This window comes from Drosophila subobscura, chromosome U (assembly GCF_008121235.1).
Source record: "Drosophila subobscura isolate 14011-0131.10 chromosome U, UCBerk_Dsub_1.0, whole genome shotgun sequence".
Classification (NCBI taxonomy): domain Eukaryota; kingdom Metazoa; phylum Arthropoda; class Insecta; order Diptera; family Drosophilidae; genus Drosophila; species Drosophila subobscura.
The window spans coordinates 14,274,720-14,299,182 of NC_048534.1; the positions used below are offsets into that span (position 1 = coordinate 14,274,720).

General features: G+C 46.2%; 2 protein-coding genes across 3 annotated transcripts in view; both read left to right on the forward strand.

Moving 5' to 3' along the window:
- The first annotated feature begins 130 nt into the window (after nucleotides 1-130).
- LOC117900279 (E3 ubiquitin-protein ligase TRIM9) overlaps nucleotides 131-24,463 on the forward strand; it is a 73,599-nt gene continuing 49,266 nt past the window's right edge. Inside the window, exon 1 of one of the 2 annotated variants that reach the window (XM_034810591.1) lies at nucleotides 131-1,487. In XM_034810591.1, coding sequence (XP_034666482.1) covers nucleotides 573-1,487 — 915 coding nt within the window. In that variant the 5' untranslated portion in view covers nucleotides 131-572. The remainder of the gene's footprint in view (nucleotides 1,488-24,463) is intronic. The other variant, XM_034810592.1, reaches the window with a different exon arrangement.
- Nucleotides 22,805-23,409, forward strand: LOC117900282. Its single transcript, XM_034810595.1, has one exon. The coding sequence runs from the start codon at nucleotides 22,849-22,851 to the stop codon at nucleotides 23,395-23,397; it is 549 nt and encodes a 182-aa protein (XP_034666486.1). The 5' UTR covers nucleotides 22,805-22,848; the 3' UTR covers nucleotides 23,398-23,409.

Below are 24,463 nucleotides of genomic sequence, written 5' to 3' on the forward strand. Positions count from 1 at the left end.
CGATTCAATTTCAAATCGTCGTGTTTACCGTATCGTATCGTGAATTGGCTTGTGCGGACAAATTCGTGAATGAATATTAATAAATAAAAACTAAAAAATAAATACGTTAAAGGGACAATTTTTTAAAAAGTGGGAACTTGGATCAATGTGGATAATTATTAAAATAAATCAAGCAAAAAGTGAAAAGATTTAAACCAAAGAACGAACCTAAGAAAGTGTTTCAAGCCCATCAAACATATTCGAGCCCAAGAGCAAAGCTTAAAAAAAATTCTAAAAATTCAACCTGATTGTGAGGAAATTTGTGCAATTTGTGAAATTAAAATTGAAACTGAAAAAGTACCAGAAAGGGCATAAAAAGGACTCAAAATAAAAGTGAATTACGGACATTACAAATTCGAAATAACAGAAATACCAGAAAAGTGAAAAGTGAAGCCGTGAAAGTCATTTGCCAAACATGCTCCTCCAGTGCCCCAATCCCCACTAAGTGACCAACTCGAAGACCCAGAGAGAGACCAGCAGAGATCTCAGAACTCAAGCGAAAAGCGCATCGACAGAGCAGAGCCACTGCGGAAATGGAGGACGAGCTACGTTGTCCCACCTGCAAGCAGCTGTACGCCAATCCCGTGCTGCTGCCCTGCTTCCACGCCCTGTGCCTGGGCTGTGCCCTGGACATCCAGACGCCGTACACGCCGGGAGTGGCTCTGGCCGTGACCGGGGGATCGGGCTCCAACGCCAGCGGCGGACACAACGGACTGCACAGCCAGGCCAACGGTGGCCCAGGATCGGTAACTGGAGTGGGTGCAGCCAACGGGGTGGCCAACGGGGCAGGGCCGGGCACCCGCCACAGTTCCCACAGCTCGGCCGCCAGCACGGCCAGCTCCAACACGGGCAGCGAGAGCGTCACCTCCGACCAGGACCAGTCCGACAAAGTGAGCATCTTCAGCGAGGCCGACTCCGGCGTCGTCTGCTGCTCGAACACATCCCGCCCGGTCTCGTACGCCGGCACCGGACAGCTCCAGGGACTGCTCCAAGGATCCGTGGTAGCGCCTCCCGGCGCCGCCTACTGCCTCACCTGTCCCCTGTGCCGGAAGCTCGTGTTCTTCGACGACGGCGGAGTCCGCAATCTGCCCACATACCGCGCCATGGAGGCCATCGTGGACCGCTTCTGCGCGCGCGAGGCGCTCCGCTGCCAGATGTGCGAGACGGACCCCAAGGTGGCGTCGCTGATCTGCGAGCAGTGCGAGATTCGCTACTGCGAGCCCTGCCGGGAGCTCTGCCACCCGGCGCGCGGGCCCCTGGCCAAGCACACGCTGGTCAAGCCGCGCGGCGCCGCCCAGCAGCGGGAGTCGGTCTGCGGCGAGCACGAGGAGACGCTCTCCCAGTACTGCCTCAACTGCAAGATCCCGGCATGCGGCCAGTGCATCGGCGAGCAGCGACACCAAACACACGAGGTGCAGTCCATAAACGTGACTTGCAAGGCTCAAAAGGTGAGTCGAGCTCTAACAAACTTTTAGCCCGGCAACCGACGAGCCAAAGAAGTCTCCGCAGCTACAGATATATCGTGTGCTGCGCCATCGTATGTCCTGACCACATCCTGACTCGCCTCCACCCTGCCTTCTCCTTCCTTTTTATTGTATTTCGTGTTTTCCTTTTGGGGTTCGTCTGCTGTTTTGGGCGAATATTTATGGCTTTTCGCTAGCAGCGAACATTTCCCATGCAGCATTTTGTTTTCCGAGGGTAGAAATTCGAATGGGAAATATTGTGGAATATTGCTGGCGGTTGCCACTGCTCGTTGGAGTTATTTTGAAGGTAAATTCAATGGCAACAAGCTGCCATCGATTTATGCCATAATTTTCCACTGTCAGCGCTCACTCGAGAGGTATTTAAATACTCGCTAAACATTTCATTTGTCAGATTTCTTGCACAACTTCAAAGCCCTTTCCCCGCCTCTCGCTTTTGCACGCTAATTCCGGGCTAAGTTTTGTGAGTTGGGTTGACTCCTTCGGAATTTAATTTCACAGAATTCTGCTACCTTTGCCTGGCTCTCTCTCACCTGTAGTCGTTGTTCGCTCTTGGAATGCCTCGACTGCCGCCTCGACTGTCAAATCACTGGCAATTGTCAGCGCCATGCAATTTTAATATGGCAAATGCCTGAAGTGCCTGCACTTGCCGTCATCTCAGGCAGCCAAGACAGGAACAAGGACAACAAACAGACACGGCCAGAACACAGGACAGTGCTGGACGGACGGACAGTGCTGGACGGACGGACAGTGCTGGACGGACGGACAGTGCTGGACGGACGGACAGTGCTGGACGGACGGACAGTGCGAAAAGTGACAAATTGCAGCGGCTGCCAGAACAAAGGAGCGGACAAAACTGCCATCAACTGTCGGGTCAAGGAGGATATTGCTCGGAAAAAAAACAAGCCAAACGCTTGGCATTTCTTGTGTAGAGAAATAAAGGCGACAAATGTATTTTACAGTGGCTGGGTTTATGCAGTGAAAGTGTACAACTTGGGGGAGAGAAATGCTCAACTGAAAGCAATTTAAACGCTTTGAAATAACTGCTGGAAAAGGCCAAGAAATAGCTCGAAAATGGATAATTTCTCATTGAAAATGTTCATATTTATGCACACAAAAAGCTGTGTTAGTTGTTCCTTTAGCAGCTGGATGGAGTCTCGAATCGATATGGAAAATGTTTGCCACACAACACACAAAAATATCTGCAGACTTATCTGTGGCATATTGCGCCCTATTTTGTATCTACGTATCTATGTGGGTTGCGTTCTCCTCTATCTATCAATTACGCATTCTGTTATCTGTTATCAGCATTGGAAGTCGCCTTGTATTTTTGAGGGAATAACATTTGCCATTTCCTGTCTGCTTAAATAATTGTCTGGCCTCCACCCCTGACGCATCATGCCATCAGCTGGCTGGCTGGCATTCGATTTTGGCATTTCATTGTGCTGCTCCTTCGCCTCAGAACAAAAGACAACAAATCTGTGTCCGCAGGCAGCTGGCAGTAGCATCGCAGCATCGTCGGGGCAGCTGCATGTCGGATAATGGCACACGCCAGGTGAGAAGTCCATGCGGGATGACACACGCAGTCCGCGGTGACGCCTCCCAGCCGATCGACTCCACTCTGGATTCGCGCCACAGAACTTGATAAGATAAGCGAGTGGTAGTCATCGAGTCATCCAGCCAGGTTCAAGACTCGTTTTCGATTGGATTTTGGCCTTTTTCACACCCACTGGGTCGGGTCTACCTGTCGCTACCTGTGGGACGGCACTCGCTCCTCGCTCCTCGCGTACTTTCCCAACCTGTTTTCGCAGAGCTCGAGAGCTGCCCTGCCCGTAAATCATTAATTTAGCTGTTTATTATGCAGTGTCTTATGTTGTGCTCTGTCCCGAATCCTGGCAGCGCATCCTTGGCCTGCTTTGCCGCACCTTGGCAGCCATTCTTCATTGTCGCTTTTCTCGCTCTCTGTTTTTCCGTTCCTCTGAGATTTATGACACCATCCGAGTGCAGTTGTCGCTCTGAAATATTTTGCAACATGTTTCGTGTTGTACCCACCACCACCGCCATCCCTTGCCACCCCGTCTGCCCCTCACCCAGTACTGGCAGATCCTGCCAGTTGATTTCACTGCATTTGTTCCGCTTAATGTGGCAGCATTCCTTTGTTGCTCAACCCTGGGGCAACGTGCTTTTTGGATGGATGGATGGATGGATGGATGGATGGATGTATGTCGAATCCATTGGGAACCGCCCAGAGTTCGAGTTGCTCTGTGGATCTTTTAGGTGCTCAACAATGGAGAGGCCACAAAATGGGTTATACACAAACGTATTTGGCTCTGATTCGCGGTTCTGTTGTGTAAACTTGGAGCGAAAAATATTATACAAATTCCAACTTAAGTCAGGGTGTGCCTCAGTATTTTATGCATATTATTTTGAAGGGTAGTCAACAGCATTCCCTTTGCTTAGCTTAAACTGCCCCTCATGCCACATATGTACTTCCCCTTCAAATTGTTTATGTATCCCCAGTCCCCACTCTACCAATAATTATGTGTGTGTTTTTCCTACCTCACATTATTTCCCTCAGCCAAAGTCTTCCATTTATTTAGACACAAATTCCTGTATCTATGCGGGAGTCACCTGCCGGGAGTACTTCCTCCTGGCCCCAAGAGTCTGTCCCGTCAGGCTGTTCAGTTAATTACGGTCCAATTACAGGACTTTTATATGTAGATGTATGTGTTGTATCCTGATGTTGGCAGCAGGCACGCGGCGGCGCCTTTCTCAATATAATTAAGCAGAAAAATGGATTACATAATTAATAAACGAAATTCGGCGGCAGACTAATTAACAGAACAACCAGAGTCTCCCCAGCAAGTGGGAGAAATTAGAGCCCGAGGCAAGGCAAAGGAAGAGCTCGAAGCAAACAAAGCCCGCAACACGACAGGATAACGCGTGGGAGGCAGAAAACATGCCAAATGCTAAAGTTAATTGCAGAAAGAGAGAGTGGGAGAGAGAGTAGAATAAATAAGGCAGACATACAAATAAATAGAAGAAAATGCGTGGCAATAAAATGAAATAAAATCGCAGAAAAAGCAGAAAGCAAAATGAAAATGCTGCTTCCAAAATATACAATAAAATGGAATAAAAAGGGTTCGAGTACCATTTGCACTCTCCTTAATTCGTTTGCCCCCTTTTCGGTGGTGCTAGAGTTAGTTTGTCACTAGGAAACTTTAATAATAATAATAACAGACCAGAAACAGAACCCCAAAGATAATTTTTACCTGTCTGCTGTTGTGTTTTTCCACAAAAAACGAACGAGTTTTCCCCAGCGGATAATTTACAGGCGTTTCCCAATGCTTTCTTGGGTGTGTTTTCCACCAAAAAAAGGGAAACGAAAACTGTTCGAAATAGGGCATAATGGGGAAAGGAAGCAGCGCTGAGTGGCAGCAAATGTTGCAGACATATGCAGGATACAGAGTCACGTGTCCAGCGCCAGCACAAGTTTAATGGCCAAAACCCCTGACCAGAGAGTGGTTCACACATTCCCAAGGGTCTTACATGGGCACAACTTGTCCTTAGGCCGTCAGCGTTGTCATCATTCCCTCGTCCTCGTCAGCACATGCATAATTGGCACGCACTCGTCGAACGGATAAAGCCCTGGATAATTGATATGGCCAGATCTTGATAAGGCTTGTTGGCAAATGGGAATAAGGAAAGAGCTTGGATGAACAGGCAGCTTTCATATATTTAAACGAGCCTTTCTTTGTGTTCCCAAAAGGGCAAAGGAAAGGCCGCATTGATGGCTGCAAGAGGAAATGGGCATAGAATAAATTGTGTTATTCCGAAAGCTAAAATATCGAAGTTCCTTGTTCAGTTTACTAGCATATGTACACAGTTATGATATACATAACCACGCGCATATGTTATGTATTTGTACATTTCCCTAAATAACATTTTCCCTTACCCCACGAGGCTCCCAACCACTTTCACGCCGCATGCCGCGCTGCCCTCCTGGCACGACCCGCTGTGAAAGCTTCTAATTACTTCGACAATAAATGCCAAAGCAGCTGTGTTGCCATGGCAGTTGGCAGTTGGCAGTGGGAGTTCCTCTCCACTCCCGCGTATCTGGAAAATTACATTACTTCGCCGCCAAAGCGCCAAGTGGGAAAAATTTCCACATCTCATTTTTGTGGCTCTTGCTGTAGTTGATGTGCGTTTTGCATGTGCCCGCGCCATTGTCAAGGTTCTTTTTTGTGCAAATGGAATTTTGCGTTATAATTACTTTTGTTTTTACACCCGCCCATCCCCGCACCAGCCACCGGCGGAGCAGAACTTTGACCGCAAAACTTTTCTGGTTGTTAAAAAATTATTGGATTTTGTGGCTCATTTTTAGTGTCAGTGACAGCGCGGGAGGGACGGGACACTCTTTGAGCCGCGTAATTGTGAGGGCATGGCCGAGGGCAGCCCGTATCACGCCTTCGATGTGGTGTCTGACCCCCCGCCCCATATTGATTTAATTTAATTAGTTTTCATTGCCGCTGACCACTTCTCTGATTTCGGATTTCGTTTGTTTGTCCGTCTGCGTTTTTGGTGTTTAAAATTCTCCGTTTTGATTTGGGCGCTGAGCGATGAGGGCTCTGGGGTGACCCGCCCAAAAATGGTTATAAACATTTTATTGCCACTGCCTGGAACTTTCCCATTTTCGAGTGCAGTTTGTGGAGTAGTTTTTATGGGTTTTCCTTTGAGTATATTTTCCATTTTGTGGCCTCGTGTGACTTCTGTTGATTGCCTTTGAATGCGTTTCTGGTGCTCTGGAAGTAAATTGAATTCTATTTGGTTTTCTCGAACAATCAGTGCTGCCCGAGAGACTGCAGCTTTAAAGTACAATATTTAAAACATTCTCCTGCAGAGTGAAGTGTGCAAATATTTAGAAACAAATATCTGGCACAATAAACAACAAAGTGGCAACATATTGCCCACTCGACACAGCCATAAATAAACCCGATTCGAGGCAGGACAGCTGAAACCGAGTGCAAACTGCACTTAATTTATGCAAATTCCATTCCGCACTCTGCACCCCCACAAAGAGCAGATTTCCACGTATTTTAATTGCAGAGCATCGCTAAATGTTTATTCTTCTGTTTGTTTAAGCACTAATTCGAATGATGAATAAATAAATAATGCGGCCAGCGAGTGCTGCTCGTTGGCTGAGGCTTTTTCAATATAAATAAATTATAGTTTCGGGTTGGAGTTTATAGTGTGCGAATGCGGTGCCAATCGGTGTGTGTTTTTTATGTAAAAATATATGCACAATAAATATTAATTGACTACAAATTAAAACACAATTGGCTGGCACTTCGATTCGCTGATAAAAACAGCTTTAAACCAATAACAAGTAAATATTCCGCGTCAAAATGTGCTCTGAGTGGTAAATACTTTTATTAATCGAACGGCAAGGTCGCCGTTGTAGCATTAGTAATTTGCAAAGTCGCGTCTTATCAGCCGGCCATCCATTGTAGTGAAAGTTGCAGCGCTATCAGCTCACAGCTGGCGATAAGGTCTCTGCCCGACTGCCCGACTGCCGCTGCCTCCCCCCGATGGTGTTTGCTTTTGCAGTCAATGCCTTTCCCTCTGTGGCTGTGTTTGCTCTTCTGATTTCTTGAGGTGGAACTCAATTTGCTGATTGATTTCTTCGATTGCCAGCCCGGGCTTAAAATCAAATTAGAACATTGCCCATAGTTCTATAATTACTGTAATTAGCAAAATGTAGCAAAATTGCTTAAAGAATTTCGATAATTTATTCTGCAATAATTCAATGAAGCTGCAGCCAGCTGTGCTGAACGATTTCTCTGGCCGTAAATTAAAATCAAAGATTGCCCGCAGGCCAGCAACATTTACAAGCGATTTGGCAATAACATTTTCCAACCATTTTCACACATGCGTTCGGTATGCAAATTAATGGAAATAATATGCAAACAATTCAATCTCCGGTGGGGGTTGAAAATCGAAAAGTGCCCAAATTGTTTTTAATTATCTGTAAAAAAAACAAATACGACAAAAAATCAATGCACAATTTTTGCATTTTTGCATTTTTGCATTTTCCAGCTCCTTTGAGTGTCAAAACGGAAGTTTTTCATTTACATTCAAATAGCAAATTTTCCAGCCAAATGAACTGCGAAAATTCCAGCAGTCAAATAAAATGTTTAAAGTGAAATTACATCAATTACATTACATAAAACTCTTTGTTTAAACTTTAAGCACATTCAATTGCTGTGTGGGGTTGGTGGTTGGTGGGGTGTGGATTGGGGGGTGGGTGATTGGGGGGGGGGGGTCACTTTTATGACTGTTAAACGCTTGACGCTCGCTCTCATTGCGCCGCTTAATGGGGCAGTAAAAAAATAAATATTCTCGCTGTTCTTTTTTCAGGGTTTCATTTTTTAATTAGCCACCACATAAAAAGTCACCCCAGCAGCCAGCCGCCAGCATGCCACATGTGGCACGAGCAGCAGTTGTAAGGTGTCGTTAAAAACTACAATGTGCGCACTCGGTAGGGGATAAAAATTGTACAAACACATAGCCCATCCCTCCATAAGGTGCTCCATCCATGCGGCGGCATTTTTCCTTTTTTTTTTACGAGTCCTGCACAGCGCCAACTGTCAACGGGCTGGTTGACGTTTTGAATTTCCTTGCACGCTGCGTGTGTGGCCTGCGCATGAAAGGACAGCCAGGAGCCAAGGACTGAGCGGCGCCCGAGCGTCTGGTCAAGTGTTAATGGCATAGTTAGCCGGGGGGGTACTTATGCCAAGAGCGATTTGTGGCTGGAACAAGAGCCAAAGAGGTGCACAGACATAGAATGGGCATTAAGGGAGCTCCAATTAATAGAAAAGATCAACAGCAGCCACTACAAGTCCAGCCATTTGTGCTCCCAATTCAATAGTTCTACTTCAGAGCGCTGCACGTAGACCATTAAATATATTTGACACTCCCAAACTCCTCCTTCCATCTGTCCAGATGTTTATCAACTGCGGATTTTATTACATTTCACGTGAAGCAAACCATAAAACTGATAAGGTGACAAGCTCCCATGGTTGGGAGCAATGGAAAAGCAAAGAGCGAGCTAAATCGGAGCAGCAATCGATAGCGAGTGCAGCCAACTTTAAGGTTTCAATGGAAAACATTCGAGTGCTGCCACAGTTATTATGTGGCGGAGATAAACAGACACTTTGTCATGCCGGACACGTAGCGGCAGAAGGGTTACCAGAACTTGCCCACCGTCTCGAACGCATTACCTGAACCAGTGTCAATCGAAGTGTCAATCGATGGAGTGGCAGTCGATGGGCGGGGCACGATGTCAGACACCTAACAGGCTGGCTGTCTGTCGCAGGGAAGGGCAACTTCAAGACTCTGCAAGGACCACAATTGCCTCGCTGCTAGTTGGTGGAAGAACTTGTTACTGTTACCCACAACGACACTGTCCTGCACTACACTGCACAACACAACACAACACGAGACACTGTGACAACTTCATGAACTATTCAATGTGCCTGGACTTGGCACTGGCTTTGGCTCCGGCTCCGGCTCCTGCTTTGACTCTGCTCCACTCAGGCCCCGAGCTGGGCCACTCACTGCCTCTGCTGCTGGCCAGCAATCCATTTCCCCCCCAGTCCTCCGCCTCCGCCTCCGCCTGCGCCCTGTTGCTGGCTTGTCCTGTGGCCAGCGGGCGTGAAGCCCTCTACGGATTGCGGCTTGTCAGCTGTCAGCGTTTTGTTGACCGTCTCTGGACATTGGTCGGGCGGGGCTTAAGTCCGCTTACGGTCGAGCCATCTCCGTTCCATTAGCATGTTCCACTTGTGCCGAGGCACAGGCTGCATTAATAATTCAATGCCGCTGATTTCGAATGCAATAACAATTTGATTTATTTACAGATAGGACCAACTTGCTAGCCGTTAACGTCTGGCCCATGGGCTGGGGTTGGAGTATCAGAAATTGTTGGCGAAATTCAGAAATTAAATAGTTCAGAGCATAAAACTTTGCCTGCAATTTGCTGTAAATATCCCTTAAAGTCGTAACTCTCAAAAGGTTTCCCTCTTTTCCAGCATTCCATTTCAATAATTTATTTTTTTAAGCCACCAAAACGAATTTCAATTATATTAATATTCCCTTTTCTCTTTCTCTTTCTCTTTTCAGGTACGTAAATCCCCTGTCCTCCCCCTCTCCCTTTGGCCACTTCCTTTGCTTTGATTCGTGAACCGCAAGTAAGTCCCCGTTTGCCTTTTGGTCATTTTGGTTTCCTGAAAGCCTGCGCCAAAGCTTTTGAGTGTCATCATAATCAGATTTCCAACACGTGGCTGAGAGCTTGACAACAACAAAAAAGCTTATTAATCCCCACGACAAAAACTGCAAAATAATTTTCATTAATTAAATGTTGGTGCGGCTTCCTCTGTGGCCAAAGCGGCTTAAAATCAGAATTTTTGTAAAGTTTTTCCCGCCACATCGAGGCGGCCTTTGAACTGAAATGATGGCCCGGGGCGTGGGGCTGTCAACAAGTGCATGTGGACCGGGAGGGACAGGACCGACCCATGCTCAGCTTTCGACATTTTTAATCAATACACGACCTGCGGCCATTGTTGATAAACATTATGACGTGCCCTCTGCAGCAGATACGAATTTATATCCATTCCATTGCCGGCAGCAGTTTCTGTTAATATGCGCCCAAAAAGCAGCAGGACGGCGGCTGCAAATGGAAGGAGCGTGGGTAGAAATGAATCTGGATACATATGAAAATAAATACATGTAAAAATATGAAAAGATCGAAAAGAATGATGAGAGATTTCTGATTGAAATTGATGAATAAGAAGTGGAATGATTCTTGCCTCAAGTGCAGCAAGCTTCCACCTTCAACCATGCCCACAAATTCATTAAGAAACAGAAACATTTGTCAATTTATTACAATGCTTTCCTTGGACAGAGCACAACTTTGAGCTGGCAAAATGTTTTTCATTAGCTAATTTATGGCAAACCTTTTTATAATTTGAATTTATCTAAGCAAAACTGACTTCAACTTGCCAGCTAAAGCCACTTTTGCATCCTTTTACTTCCCCGTAAGTGAACTCCAACGCTGGAGAGTCGGCTCGAATTTATTTCCAAGTACACTTAATAAAGCAATTGGTTTGGGGTTTGACGTTTGCCACAGCCCCAGCCCCAAGACCAAACAATGCGTTAAAAATAAACACGAAAAACCTTTTTGCCAAACACCTGCCCAAGCCCAAGCCCTTACCCCGAGCACCGTGCCCCTTTTTGTAGCTTTGCCAAAGGTCAAACATTTTTTAATTTGTTGACTTTCGTGCGAACCTTTGACAAACATTTATTTTAATTTGTTTGCCCAGGCCAACGAAATAATTTAGATAAATGCGGCGAAAGGTTGCACCCCCCGGACATGAGATCTAATTAAGCGAATCCATGCCTTGGGATTTCCTTGGGTCTAAGAGTGTGCCTGCCACCAGGATTGATTACCCGTTGACCCGTTTCGGCTTGACAATTTCTTTGAAAATTGCCCCAAAACATTTTAACTGTTTTTTCACCATTTTTATCAGCTCTCCCCAGTCCGGCAGTCTTTTTGCTCTTCGCTTATTGCTGTCCTTTCATTCTGTCCTTTTATGTCGTTCCTTTATTCTGTGCCATGTGACAAAATGTAATAACATTTTTTATTTATGTCGACCGCTTGACACATTCAGCCACGACAGAGAAAAGGTCAATGCGGCTGGGGGAAACTTTCCTTATTAAATTATTTGCCATTTTTTGCCTTCCCACCCTGGGCTAGTTGTTGCCTTATCTCTGGCCCCTAAAGCGACCAGCGTAATGTGAGTGATCTGAGGAGGTTGGGGAGAGCTCCGACAGGAAAGCCTCAGGACAATGGGCGAGGAGAATGACAGCGGGAAAACTAACGAAAGTATTTTAATGGTGGGTTTAAGGATTAACATTTAACACAATATTATTTGATTTAAACTCTATAAACGCCGCCGATTTGTTTGCTTCAGAGCATAAAGCTTCATTTAAAATTAGTTTCTCGGGAATTTAAATTTTACTTTTCGCAGATTTTTATGCAGCAACTGGAGAAAACATTTCGGTAAACTTTTCGCCTCGTTTATGCTAGCCAAATAATTTTATTTTTATATTTTTTGCTGCCCACTGAAAGCCTTTCAACTATTTTACTTTCTGCTGACTCGAATTTGGAAGGAGTTTTGCCGGGATAGACAGACCAGACTCACACGCAATTAGCCAGAGAGGGAATGGCATCAAAGAGTTTGTGGCATGGAAATGCAAATAAATGCGCATAAAAGATGAGGGTGGCCGAAAACAAGCCGCGTGCCATTCAATTAAAAACTGCTGACCCCGAGGAAGTTGAGTGAACAAAAGGATTCGACGGGGAGCAACGGAAGAGTGCTGCTGACATGACAGAGAGCGGAGGCACGACTCGAGCTCTGTCTTCAAGTGCCCGACAATTTCTCTCTAATTATATGTATAATAAAAGCCAGGAGGGGCTCGGCAAGGGCCATAACAACAAATGGGCTTGGAGCTGATTAGGCTGTGATAGGAGCACACAAATTACATGAAGGCCAAGCTGATGTATCGACTGAGGACTTGGACTTGGACTTGGACTTGGACCTACATGCGAGTCCCTTGATTATGCAATTTTAATTAAAGCCAAAGAATTCGTGGAGAGTACGAGCTAGCTGCCGACATGTTGATGTTTGGGACAAAAGCTGAGCCCCAAACTTCCCTTTGTCCGGGCAGCCACTTTTAATTCAATTACGTTTTTCCTGCCATCGAGCAGAATGGAGCGCTGGAAATTAATGAGCGCTAAATTAGTGGAGATTATGCCATTAGGGGTTGGTGCACCCCGCTACCCGCTACACCCCGCCACTTCTGTATCTCCGATGTCCTTTTGGCAGCATTGTTCCCAGGCTGCGCAGCGGAGGAGCTCATCAAGTCTCGGCCTTGTCTGATGATTTTTATTGTTTGCCTGACCCAATTTTCGCCAGCGCCGCCTTTCATTTCCGGCCATTGCTGCTTGGCCTATCTCTAATGTCTGAATTGCCCACAAAAGAGGAAAGAAAGACATTCCAGAATGCTTTCCTTTTACCCCCACTCCCCCCCCACACACACACACACAAATGTTTATGAACAAAAAGCTTCGGCATCCCTTTGTGGCCGCCTCCAGCCATCGAAATTTAATATGAAAAATAGCCAAGAACTAACACAATATGGACTGCAGATACATTCCTGAAGCTGAACCTGCTGCAGCTGGCAAAGTGCCTGGCTCCATGCGAAAATATTTTAATTTGCTGCATTTTGGAACTAGACGCAAAGGTGAAATTGAAGCTGACAGCCAGAGTGTGTGCGGGGGAATTTTCGGGGGCTAACAAAGGAAGTGGAAGAGGTGGAATATTGCTTGGAAATGTTTGCTGAAAGTAAATGGAAAATATTTCAGCAAGAGTAAAAATGAATTCGATTTTGTTTAGGTATTTTGTTCATTAAAGTTTCATAATTATTTTTACTTTTTGTACAGGAATTTCCTGAGCGAACCGCAAAGATTCTTTGGAGCTTCACATTTCCATCAACCTGGCAGCTCCCCTTGCTCCATTTCCCAGTATCCCCAAGCCCATTTATCAAGCGCCTGCACAGGGAATTCTGCCTGCAACTTTACATGCGAAGTTCATTGACAAAGTTCATGTTTTGATCTCTCCGAAGGGGGCCTGCATTTCCCGGCAAGCAACCCCTGACAGGAACAACAATGAAAGGCAAAGCCAAAGCCAAAGCCAAAGCCAGAGCCTTAACCCATTGTTCTGCCTGCAAAGTCGCAGTTAACATTTGAACCTTTAATTTTCGAAACAATTGCGTCTGCTTATAAAAAATAGATGCGAAACGAAGCGAAGTGCCAGGAGACATCTCTCCGGCGGAGTCTGGAATGGAGTCCCATGGTGTGGGAGAGAGGGAGAGAGGAGCAAAGACAGGCAGGAGCCCCATGCGGTGTGCCAGGACTCGCTCACTCAAATTAAAATGTATAAAACAGAGCACAAGACTGATTCGAGTTGTGGCATGCAAATGGAAAGAGGAACTGGTCGAGGGAGAGGCGAGTGTTTGGCATGCCGTTCTGCCTCGCATTCGCATTCGCATTCGCATTCGTATTCCCAAAAGCAATAACGATGACAGTCGAGCAGCAGCTTAAGCTCCGTGTAGCCACGGTTAACGATGGAGAGCAAACACAGAGAGAAACATTTTGGGGAGCAACTAAAGTCAAAGATCTGGGATAAACTTTGCGGGAAAGAAGGTGCGGAATGTGGAGCATTTTTGGTTTCAAATTGATGTTGATAAATTGCATCGGTAAGGGGTCTGAAGTTTCTCGCAGTGCAGCGATGATTTACTCGACTGTGGAGCCACCTTTGACTGCCGATTCCCCACGCCATCCGACTGTCTCTGTCTCTGTGTCTCTCCTGCTCTGTGGGTTATGTGCATGCCATTGCTCTGTGGCTAACATTTCAATGCATTTCATTTCATTCCACAGCAGATGTGAAAATTTGATTTCGAGTCGCAGTGTCTCCAGGTTGGGCCTCAGATATGGATACTTATTACTCGTACGCACGCCCTCCGTTGACATATTTCCAGCTGGATGCGGGCCGGAGCCCACCTGGGTCCCTGCCCTGGCATGCCTTTGTAGGCGAAAGACAGAATGCATTTCGCACAAGCATAAGGATGATGCTGATGCTGATGCTGATGATGCTGCTGATGGTTCATCCTTTCCTTCTTTCCTCCTGCTCTCCCGCTCTCCCGCTCCTTGTTACTTGGCTGTTTTCATTTGCGCTTTGGCACAAAAACTTTGCATACTTTGTGGCGTCTGTGCCACTGCCTGTGGAATGTTCATCTGTGCTACATGCACGTCGAGTATCTGTGTGTGTGTGGGTGTGTGCGCTGCGTCTGTGCCTGACAAGTGCAATAATATCATAAGCACAGCGGCAACACAACACGTCGTCCCCCTGCCGCTCCCCCTGCCGCTGCCCGACTTCTGTTTTTCTGCATTGTTTGTTGTTATTTTGAGCTTGTTTTTTGTGCTGCCCCTGGCTGCCGTGTGGTGCCACAAGTTCACAAAACCCACAAGTGCAGAAATCTTCAGTCAACCCCACGTTTGGGCCCTGCTTGAGCCTCTGCGTTATGTGATTAAGGATTAAATGCATTGCCGGCCCCAAGTGGAACCGCAAATTAAGCGACTGACTTGAAACGCTCTCTCCTTGGTGAGGAAACTGACAAAGGAAAGGATAATGATGAAGGTAGAAATGATTTAAAGGCAATCACCAAAGTTCTAGTTTGTATTTATGTGCTGAGAATTTATCCACAAATGCTGCTAGAGTATTTCTACAGTTGCCAAAGAATTATGTTGAAAACTGCCCACTAAGTTTATTCTGTTTCTATTTTCCTTCCAACTGCTAGCCTTTGCTATGCTCTCCATGGAGTCTGGAGAGCATCGGAAAACAACAAACTGCACACCGAATATACTCTTTGAAGAATCCAAAAGGGACTGGCGCTCTTTCCCAATTGATTTAGGCCAAAACTAAACCAGTTAGTTGGCCATCTTCCACTACATAAACTTTGCCAGCAGCCAAGGTGGATGCTGGCAAGGCATTTTAATTGAATTTTACTCGTGTCGCAGTGCATTTAAATTTACATTTAGCTACCATCATCATCATCATCATCATCATCTTCATCCTTGCTGGTGTTGAGTCACTCTGCTGCAAGTGTAACTCCAGACCCTGACGCCGACGCCAAATTGTTGTCAAGTCACCTTCCGACATGGTAAACTGCAGGCGGGGGCAGGTCGCTCGTCCGCCCCCTTTTAAGCGCTTTTAAATTTATTTACTAGCAGCAAGTGGCCGTTGTAGCTGTGGCAGACCCCACGGCAAGCGGCAAAAAAGCCCAGACACAGACGACACATAAATTGCTGGCATATGTGTGCGATGACAGGAACGAATGAATGAACGAATGGACGCGTGGACGGGTGGACGGATGAATGAATGAACGGAGACTGGACTGAGGGACGGTCAACGCCCCAGACATACATATGTGGCCGTGTAACGACGCTGCCGACACCATTGTGGGCCAGAGACGTTGACAAATTGATTGCATTCTTTTATTTTCAATGCACTACACGGCGTATGCGTTACGGGTCTAGGGTCTAGGGTCTCCTGCCGGTGTCAACTCCTGGCCCTGTGCTGGAGGTTCCTTTTAATATGGTTAGATGCAGTTGATTGAGTTTTAAGTGCCGTTCCAGGACAACATGTGCCCTGCCTGCAATTAGGATGCAACAAAATAACCCATAAAATGCCTGAAAGGATGCAATTAAGTTGCAGAGTCCTTGAAGACACACAACAGACACGGCATAGAAGCTGTGATTGGAATAATAATATAATTATGACTGCAAAACCTCAAAAGTCATTCCTCACACAAGGGGAAGCAGCTGCCACATGTTTCTGACAAGTTCTCAAAAGAAAAGCGACGGATCCATCCAGCTCACATTTTCATTTAATATATCATTAATAATTTATAAGTGAATGCACTGCTTGAAAGGCAGAAGGCGAGCCTCGAGTACTTTTCTTCCAGCTCAATTCACAATTGAAAAATCTCAAGGAACAGCCACGGACTTCAGTGGGGAGTCGGGGGAAAATCCGCTAAACTGTGTGATTAATTCGTTGTTTATTTATGACATTTACAGATGGCGGGCAGAAATAGAAAATCCTTGTCAAATCCCGACCCACTGCTGCGCTGTCAGCGGCTGTTCAAGGACCAAGAAAAACAGCAAAAAAAATACAAGAGAATTCTCCAATCTTTTGGCCTCGACCTCGGCACGCATCATCTGACGGAGGCGCCCATCTCCCATCTCCCCGCTCTCACGTTAATGTTATGCAAGCAAAGAGCACCTCCATCACTCCCCCTCGAACACCCCCATAAATATGCATAGAAAATGCCTAAAAGTTAATTACCGTCAACATTGTGAGTGGCGGCTGCTGGGCGCAGCGTCGGAGGCAGAGACTGGCAGGCAGGGGCGGGCGTTGATTTTAATTTATGGCAGGCAAACTTTTCTTCACACACCCACACACACACCACACACCCACCCACACCACAGATTGGGTGGCTGGTTGTGGGCTGTGGGCTGGTAATTTAATATTCATGACCGTGTTAAAATCAATGCGCAAGATGGAGTCGAAGCTGTGGGATGGGATGTGGTCGTAGCTGGTGCTGCTGGCTCTGGGCCTCCACCAATCTAATTAGCAATATTTTATATTAACGACCATAAGTGCTAATTTTAATTGAAACTCCACACTTGGGCCTCACATTTTTTCTTATCTTACCCCTTTTTGGGTGTAGCCCACCAGTACTCGTAATTACCCACATCAAATTGCCGTACTTTCAACTTCTAATACCGAGAATCGTGTGCCCCTATAAGGGAAGCCTAAGGGGGGTTTCAAATGGGATATGCTGCAGGCCAGGACATGCCTCAATCGATCCTTTTTGGCTCCATGTGGGCGCCCGTAGGGATGGTCTGCCCTTAAGTTAGAGCATTCAAGGTTCGTCCTGCAGCTCGTTCCCTTTATGTTTTTTTGGTTGCTCTTTTTGCTTGTGTAAATCCTCCCACATACACACTCGTGGGGAGCACTCCCCCGCACTCAGACTCTTACACATTTTCCCATTATGCCATTTGACATTTGCATTTCAAATGATTTTGCTTGTTGACTTTAATTAGCTGAGATTTGTGTTGTTCTTCCCATGGCCACACCCATCCATGGACCCGCCTCCTCCTTGCCATCATGCTAATAGCTTTTTCCATTCCGTTTACCCCAAGAGAGGAGTCTTCCCAGCTCCTATCTCTTTTTTCTGTGCTTCTTCGGGTAATTGAACCAAAGGACTAAGCTCTGGCATTTGCCTAGAATTTGCATAGTTGCGAATTCCACGAAACGAACATGCAAAAAAAAAGATACACTGGAAAATGGTGTTTTCCCCCCGTTTACGTCGCGTGGCCTGGCCCGGGGATGTCTCATTACCAGAGCAACAACCACAACACATCGATTTCCTGGGTTTCTGCTCTCTCCCGGCCACACGCCCAAAGCTCATACAGGTGGAAAATGCGCAAAAATTCATTGTGCAGAAAAAGTTGTTACCTAAAAAACAGGGCGGCAAAACTTCGCCTGCCATCGGCTGCTGCTTTTTGCTGTTTCTTCTCTCCGTGCCGCGGGCGGTGTGGCGGGAGGCCAGAAAAGTGTATTAAAATGTAAGGAAATGCTGTCTTCTTTTTACCGCCACCCTCCCCACAGCTGTGCCCAGCTGCGTGGAAACAAACATAGCCGACAGCAACTCCAGCAAGAGGTACCCACCGTTCCGGGTACGGTTGGAGTTCCAGGTGGAGCCCCTTCTCAGAACAGCCTGGGGACTCGCCCCTTTCCCTGTTCTGCGGTGAGGCTGAGCAATAAAATTCTTTAAAATTGGACTTCAAATATTTAAATTCAAATTGTTTCAGCTTTAAGGCAGCTTTTTTTTGTGCTTCCATTTAGATTTGCATTTCATTGCAATTTGTTTGATATTTGCTGCTGCTGCTTCTGCTCTTATCCTGCACATAAATTCCCCGTTTTATTTTATGGTATTTTATGCATTTGCCTTTTATTACCCTCCCCTAGCAACAGTCATTGGAGGGGGCCCCACTTGCCCCTCCGGGCTACTCCTCGATCTGTCGAAGGTATTCCTTTTCCTTGCTGTTTCGGCTCAACAAATGATAATTTATGCAAATGTCGGCAGTCCCGTAGAACAAGACACAGCGGAAAAAAAATCGCTGAGGGTTGCAACAAAAAGCCTCCCAAATTTCAGAGAGGGAGTCCCACTCCCATTCCCATTGTCGATCCCATTTTCCATTTCCATTACCACTGCCCGAATTTTGCCATTTTAGTTTGCTTTTTGCCTGCTCCGCTTGACTACACCACTGCGGCGGGTTCTCCTTTGGTCCTCTTTGTGCTGACATGCTTTTGTCATTTATTTTGTTTATCTCTTTTACGCTCTGCTCTTTTACATACAAGAATAACAAATTATTATTATGTTTTAGCCGTTTCTCGCTGATCCAAGCGATTCCAGGGGCCGGTAAATCACAAACAGTCGGAGGGGCGGTCGACCCTTTGGACCTGACATTTGCGGGCTTCCCATTCTCCACTGAGCTGCATTTGAGTAATGAACTGCTTATCGAGATGGAGGGCCAGAGGGTACTATATTCTTGTACTGTACATCCCTGCTCCGGAAAGTTAATGATACGACTTCATCTTCTTTTACGCTCGTCCTGTTATTCCTGAGAGCTTGGCATTTGTAATAAGTAGGGGAAATGCTCATAAAGCTGAGCTCAGGGATCGAATCGGAACAAAGGTGTTCGCTTCCGATAAAGTTGTGAGTTATTCAACTAGCCGCTGCATAATGTGTATTCACTACGAAATTGCTTGCAGTGTTACCTTTCGCTGTCTTCTTTGCCATTTACCGTTTGTTATTGATCACAGCTTTTACCGTTGCTATGCACGCACCGTCTTGTCCACTGCAGTGGACAGAGCACTGTCTGCGCTCATAGCTGCGTTGGCGTTAGTGTTTCAGAGAGCGAGCAGAGTGAGAGCGATGATGTTCAAGTACAGATCAAAAGGGAGACGGTAATTAGAGTGCGTCGTACGAACGTGCGAACGCCAAGAGAGAGAGGTAGGGAGGGAGATGACTTGAGAGAAAGCTTCAAGCTACACAGCTACAAGCTGCAGGCAATGAGAGTTTGAAATTGATGGTTCTCGATGCTCTCAGAACAGTTATGTTATGGAAGCTTGCAGATGCTCGCAGGGGAACTTTGCTAATTGTATGATCTCAAAAAAGGGGAGAGAAACGAAAGCTTGAATTAATTCACTTATGTAATTGTATGTGCAAATAATGATATTTTGCATGGCTTGGACACAGCACTTAGCATTGGTGCTGTTAGTAATAGTCTTAAAAGGATTATTTGTATTAACATATGAACGCATGCTGAGTCCATCCATGAGAGAGAACTCAGACAGAAAATCTCTCCCTTTCAGGGAACTTGCTGCCAGCTTCCATCAGTGGCACTCTGCCAAATTCTTACATTAGTTTCGTTTACTTTTCAATTGCTACTCCATTTCCCATTTCGCCTGTTCGCTGTAAGCTCTCTTACCCGTTGCACTGAGTAGCCAATTGACAACTACAAATTGAACATTTATTTTGCCAGCTCAAAGTGCAGGGGCGGCAGCGTGCAGAGGAGAAGGTTCTGCATAGTTGGGCAGAAGAAAAACAGAGCCCAAAGGTCCCAAGTCCCAAGTGGTTGGCTGTTGGTTGGTCACCAGCCGAAAAAGTGAACAACTTACTCTCAGAAACTACTATCAACACGACAACTGCAGCCGGAAGGACTTTGAGCGAGCAGCAGCTAAAATAATAGAATTTTCCTCTAAATTTAGTCAAAGATGCCACAAAAATAAAAAGCAAAAAGCGAACCGACCGACCGACCGACCGACCCCCGTATGAGCGCTTCAAGACTCTATGCAAATGTCTTAAACTTGGGAGAAGGACTATCATTGTCGTCGTCATCCAGGCAGTTTCCCCACTCCTGAAGTAGACTGTGAACGAAAGGACCCTCGTCATACTCGAATCCTTTGTTTATTTGTTTACTTTTTGCCATTTTCCTGCATGCAAGTTTTCCCCATCCATTGCCATGATTTCTTTTTCTCTTTGGTTGTCATTATTTTTTTGGGTTTTCCCTCTTTGCCATGAATATTTCCATATTTTCATGTGACCACTTCAAGTTTTCCTGCATGTTACTGACTTTCCACTAAGGCTCCTGCCCGGCCCTTATCCCGGCAATTGTGTGGAAAACTTTCGGCTGCTGCTGCTGCTGCTTCTGCTGCTTCCTTCCTTCCTTGCTCAAGAGGACGCATGTGTAAGGCCATGTTATTTAATAGGCTTTTGTGACTTGAAAGACGAGCACAACGAAGCACCAAATGGCTGGCAATGCGGCACAGTGGGAGACATCAAGCCAAATGGCTCACAATGTTGCAGCGACCACAACAGGGATTGTTCTATGCTGCATTTTGGGAGTAATTTTCAAAGAGGTTAAACGTATTCCTGTGTTATGTTTAGCAGCTGAAACATTGCCATGTTTCGATCTATTTTTCCCACTGTATCTCCTCTCCTATGTTTGCCCAGCACAACTCTCGCTTATTCCCTCTCTCTCTCTCTCTGAATCTCAACACCCCATGTTTGTTTTGTGTCTGCCTTTTGGAGTCTTCTACATGTGTCTGCCGTTTTCTTTCGAGCCGCGCAGACAGACATAGACCCCGACCCTAGTGCTCCCCCTTTTGTATGCACAGTGGCTGCTGTTTTGGTAATGCGTTTAGATTATTAAACATATTTTCTGATGCCTGACAAATGGCAGGACAAACGATGGAAAACTTTCAACATGAAGATGCCGCAAGAGCAAACACAGAACGACTTTCGCTTCCCTCAAATATTTACGGCTGTTTCGGTCTTCTTTTGGCAATTAAAAAGAATAGAATTTCTTCTCGCTTAAGGAGCAACTTTCTTGGCTTTAGGTGTTCGATAAAGTGGAGTAACAGTAGCAGTCGGCTGTAAGTAGGTCAGGCCATTAAAATTGCCACAAAATATATCCACAACACGAGAATATCTACAGCACACCCCCAAAGGCAGATTTATGTGTACAATGTGGATGTGGCTGCCTGTTCCTTGTTTAATCGTTAAAGGTCTCATGCTTTGTGTGTGGCTTTTCTTTTGGTGCGTAGTTAAAGTGGGACACACAATCCCATACACATACACACGTTGGTAGGGAGCCAGCCACCTGCTGCCCACCCGACAAGGAAACACACTTTGGCTGGCGCTCCCGTACTCCCGCACTCTCGGGACTCCCCCTGGCTGGCAGAGGCGGGTTAGAAGTTGTTGCTAAATGCTTTCTGATTGTTATTTTTCGTGTTCTCCCCCTTTCCGCTTTACTGCCTCGATGTAGCTGCGAAATTACAATTATTACATGGCCCAATCCAAGTTTTCCGCTCTCTTGCAGTTTGCTTTCGCTTCTCCTCCTCCTCCGAGAACATCCGAGCAAAACTTTGCTTCTTGCTGCTTGCTCCTCGTACAAATGCAAAATCTGGTAATGTAGGCGTGTTTAACACAAAACTTAAGTTGTTCGTAATGACTTTGCAGCGTTTTTTGGCAGGAATGGCATTGAATCAGATGGAATGAAATGAAACGGGAGGGCAGACTGGGGAAAGTGAAACTTTTGTGGGCGTTCTTAAAGCTGTGGTCCGAGGCGGGACTTAATGAAAAAAGTTTGCAACTGAAAATGGACAACACCCAAGCAGAGAGTGGTCAAGGGATAAGCTGAAACCAAATAACAAGTGAGTGGCAAAGCTCCGAAAGCGCTAAACCAATTTCCATTATGAGAACAAAAGTTTTTAGATTTATTTCATTATACTCACAAGATCGTGTTGGGCATTGATATTCGTTTCATTCGCCAAAGGTTTCCAGTTCATAGTCAAAACCAAAGCTAGACAAGAGCTTTCCTTGTTCAAAATTCTCATTTCCTGACAGCACCCATGGACATGGAAGACGACATAGAGTTCCTCATAGGCGCCTTATCCAAGCCGAACGCATCGCAGGCCATGCCTTATAGCGGCGAGAAGCTGCAGGAGATGCGGGACGCGTTCGTTGCCCTGCGGCAGCTGCTCCGCAATAAGCCATTGCAGGTGCGCTCCATTCCGCGCTCCACAGCAGGCGGAGAGGTGCCACGGATATTGCAGGGGATGCATCCGTCCACTCTGACCACTGACAGCGAGCTGGACAGCATTGCCGTGGAGTGCAGCTCAACGGAAAACGAAGCCAAAACAACTGTCAGCCTCTCCAGCAGCGACTCGTTGAATCTGGAGTGCAAGGAAACAAAGTTTGAAATGATTCGGTGCAGGGATATCTCCAATTCCCAGCCGGCGGCAACACTCTTTGCCCAGAGGCTGCACACCTCCACGGTGTCCATCAGCCTGCCCGTGAAATTGGTTTGTCACAGCCACAGCCACATCCCAAATAGTGATACCACGATAACAGCCGATGGCATTCGGTATAGCCTCACGGAATAGGCCACAGCCAGAAGTGACAAACTGAATTTATTCCGACACATAAGTTCTACATTTTCAGTACTCAAAGGGAAAACTTTTCTGTAATTTTGGTAAAAAATTAAATTTAATTCATAAAAAAACAATCAGCAAGCATGGAGGCAGATTTAGCGTTTGTCATCAACGCCTTGTCCATGCCGAACACTCAGCTGACGAGGCCTTATAGCGCGGTGGAGCTACAGGAGATACGCGAGTCCTTCCTTTCCCTGCAGAGACTGCTGCGCCATAAAGCTTTGCCAGTCACAGAGACATCCCTGTGCATGCCGCGCTCCAAGGCTGGCGGAAACCTACCGCGGCTACCAAAGGATAAGGTCTACCCTGCGATGCGGGTGTCCCTTGAGCAGTCGCCTGCTCCTACCAGCAGCGACGAGGAGCACAAACAGACTGTGAGCCGGATTATCCGGGGCAGTGACACTTTCAGCTTCTGGAGCCTCAATGAGGACACCTACGAAACGAGAACGACTTTGTCCGGTGACGGCAGCTCGGAGGTGGTCGTTACCAGGCGGAAGACACACACCTCCACGGTCTCCAAGGGCGCTGCGCCAATGGAGTTGGTTTGGAGCAACAGTGGCTACACATCGCAGAGCACGGACAGCGACACGACAATCAGGCCTGATGGACACCGGTTCAGTCTTCGCCAATAATAGTCAGAAAAATTGAGAATTATATGTGTCGAAATTCTATCAATAATCAACTGTTGGCGGGAGGGTTCCCTCGTTATTTTTAGATTTATTTTAGCAGCCTCTTTTGGATCTAGGGATCAGCGTCATCAAATTAGAACACATGACCTGGCGCCAGACGACCTTTTAATGAGCGCGTAAGTCGCAGAGTTTGCTGGCATAAAACTTGTAAAAGTGATTAAAACGCAAATGTAATTGAAATGCGCACATTTGCGTAGGCATTTGCCCATTTCCGCCTGGCTGGGCTCCACAAAACACTCTCGAAAACACTCCCACTCACAGATAGAAAGTGCCTGCGGTCATTTGGCATGTACATAAGCCCCCTGTCCGTGAGGTCGGCCTTTTGACTACCATCAGATGGAGCAGATACTCGTCCGTTTGCGCAGATATTTTTGTTTTGAATACTACAATCCTGTGTGTGTAATTTCAATATTTTTTGTGGCTGGCTCTGGCAGTTGTTTGCGTGCGTGCAGCAATTTCCTCGACTACCGAAAAATCTAATTTAATTTCGAATGAAATTTGCCTTTGCCTTTGCCTTTGCATTTGCCCTTTTGCCACTAACAGGCATAGGGGAGGCCTGGCAGTTTTCCATTTACATTTCCATTTCCACTTCCATTTATATTTCTATTGAAATGTTCTCTCGGCACAGGTGGGTTGTGGCCTTCGAGCAATTGGCTTTCGCTTTTGCCGCTTTTGATTTTTGTTTTAGTGTCGTTTTAGTGTGGGTCCAAAAGCTCTTTTATCAAGTTTATTTTTGGGGTTGAGTGTCTCTCCATGAGCATTTATTGTTATGCATATTTGGCAGCGCCATCGGCATGTGCGGAATGCAATAACCAGCAAAAGGAGTCGCCAATGCAATAAAAATGTTGTATGGCCAGCAATTAGTTTGATAGTCGAAGTGGGTATGAAATTCTCAAGTGGGATCCACTCTTTTAGCTGCTTTGGATTGGGTTTATATATTTCCATGGCGAATGCCTCTTCCTTTTATTTCTTCTTTCATTCATTCAACTTTTGTACCCCCAGTCTGCCC

Bases quoted from the DNA above. Each gene is read 5' to 3' on its own strand.
- LOC117900282 (XM_034810595.1), top strand. From the start codon at position 22,849: ATGGAGGCAGATTTAGCGTTTGTCATCAACGCCTTGTCCATGCCGAAC.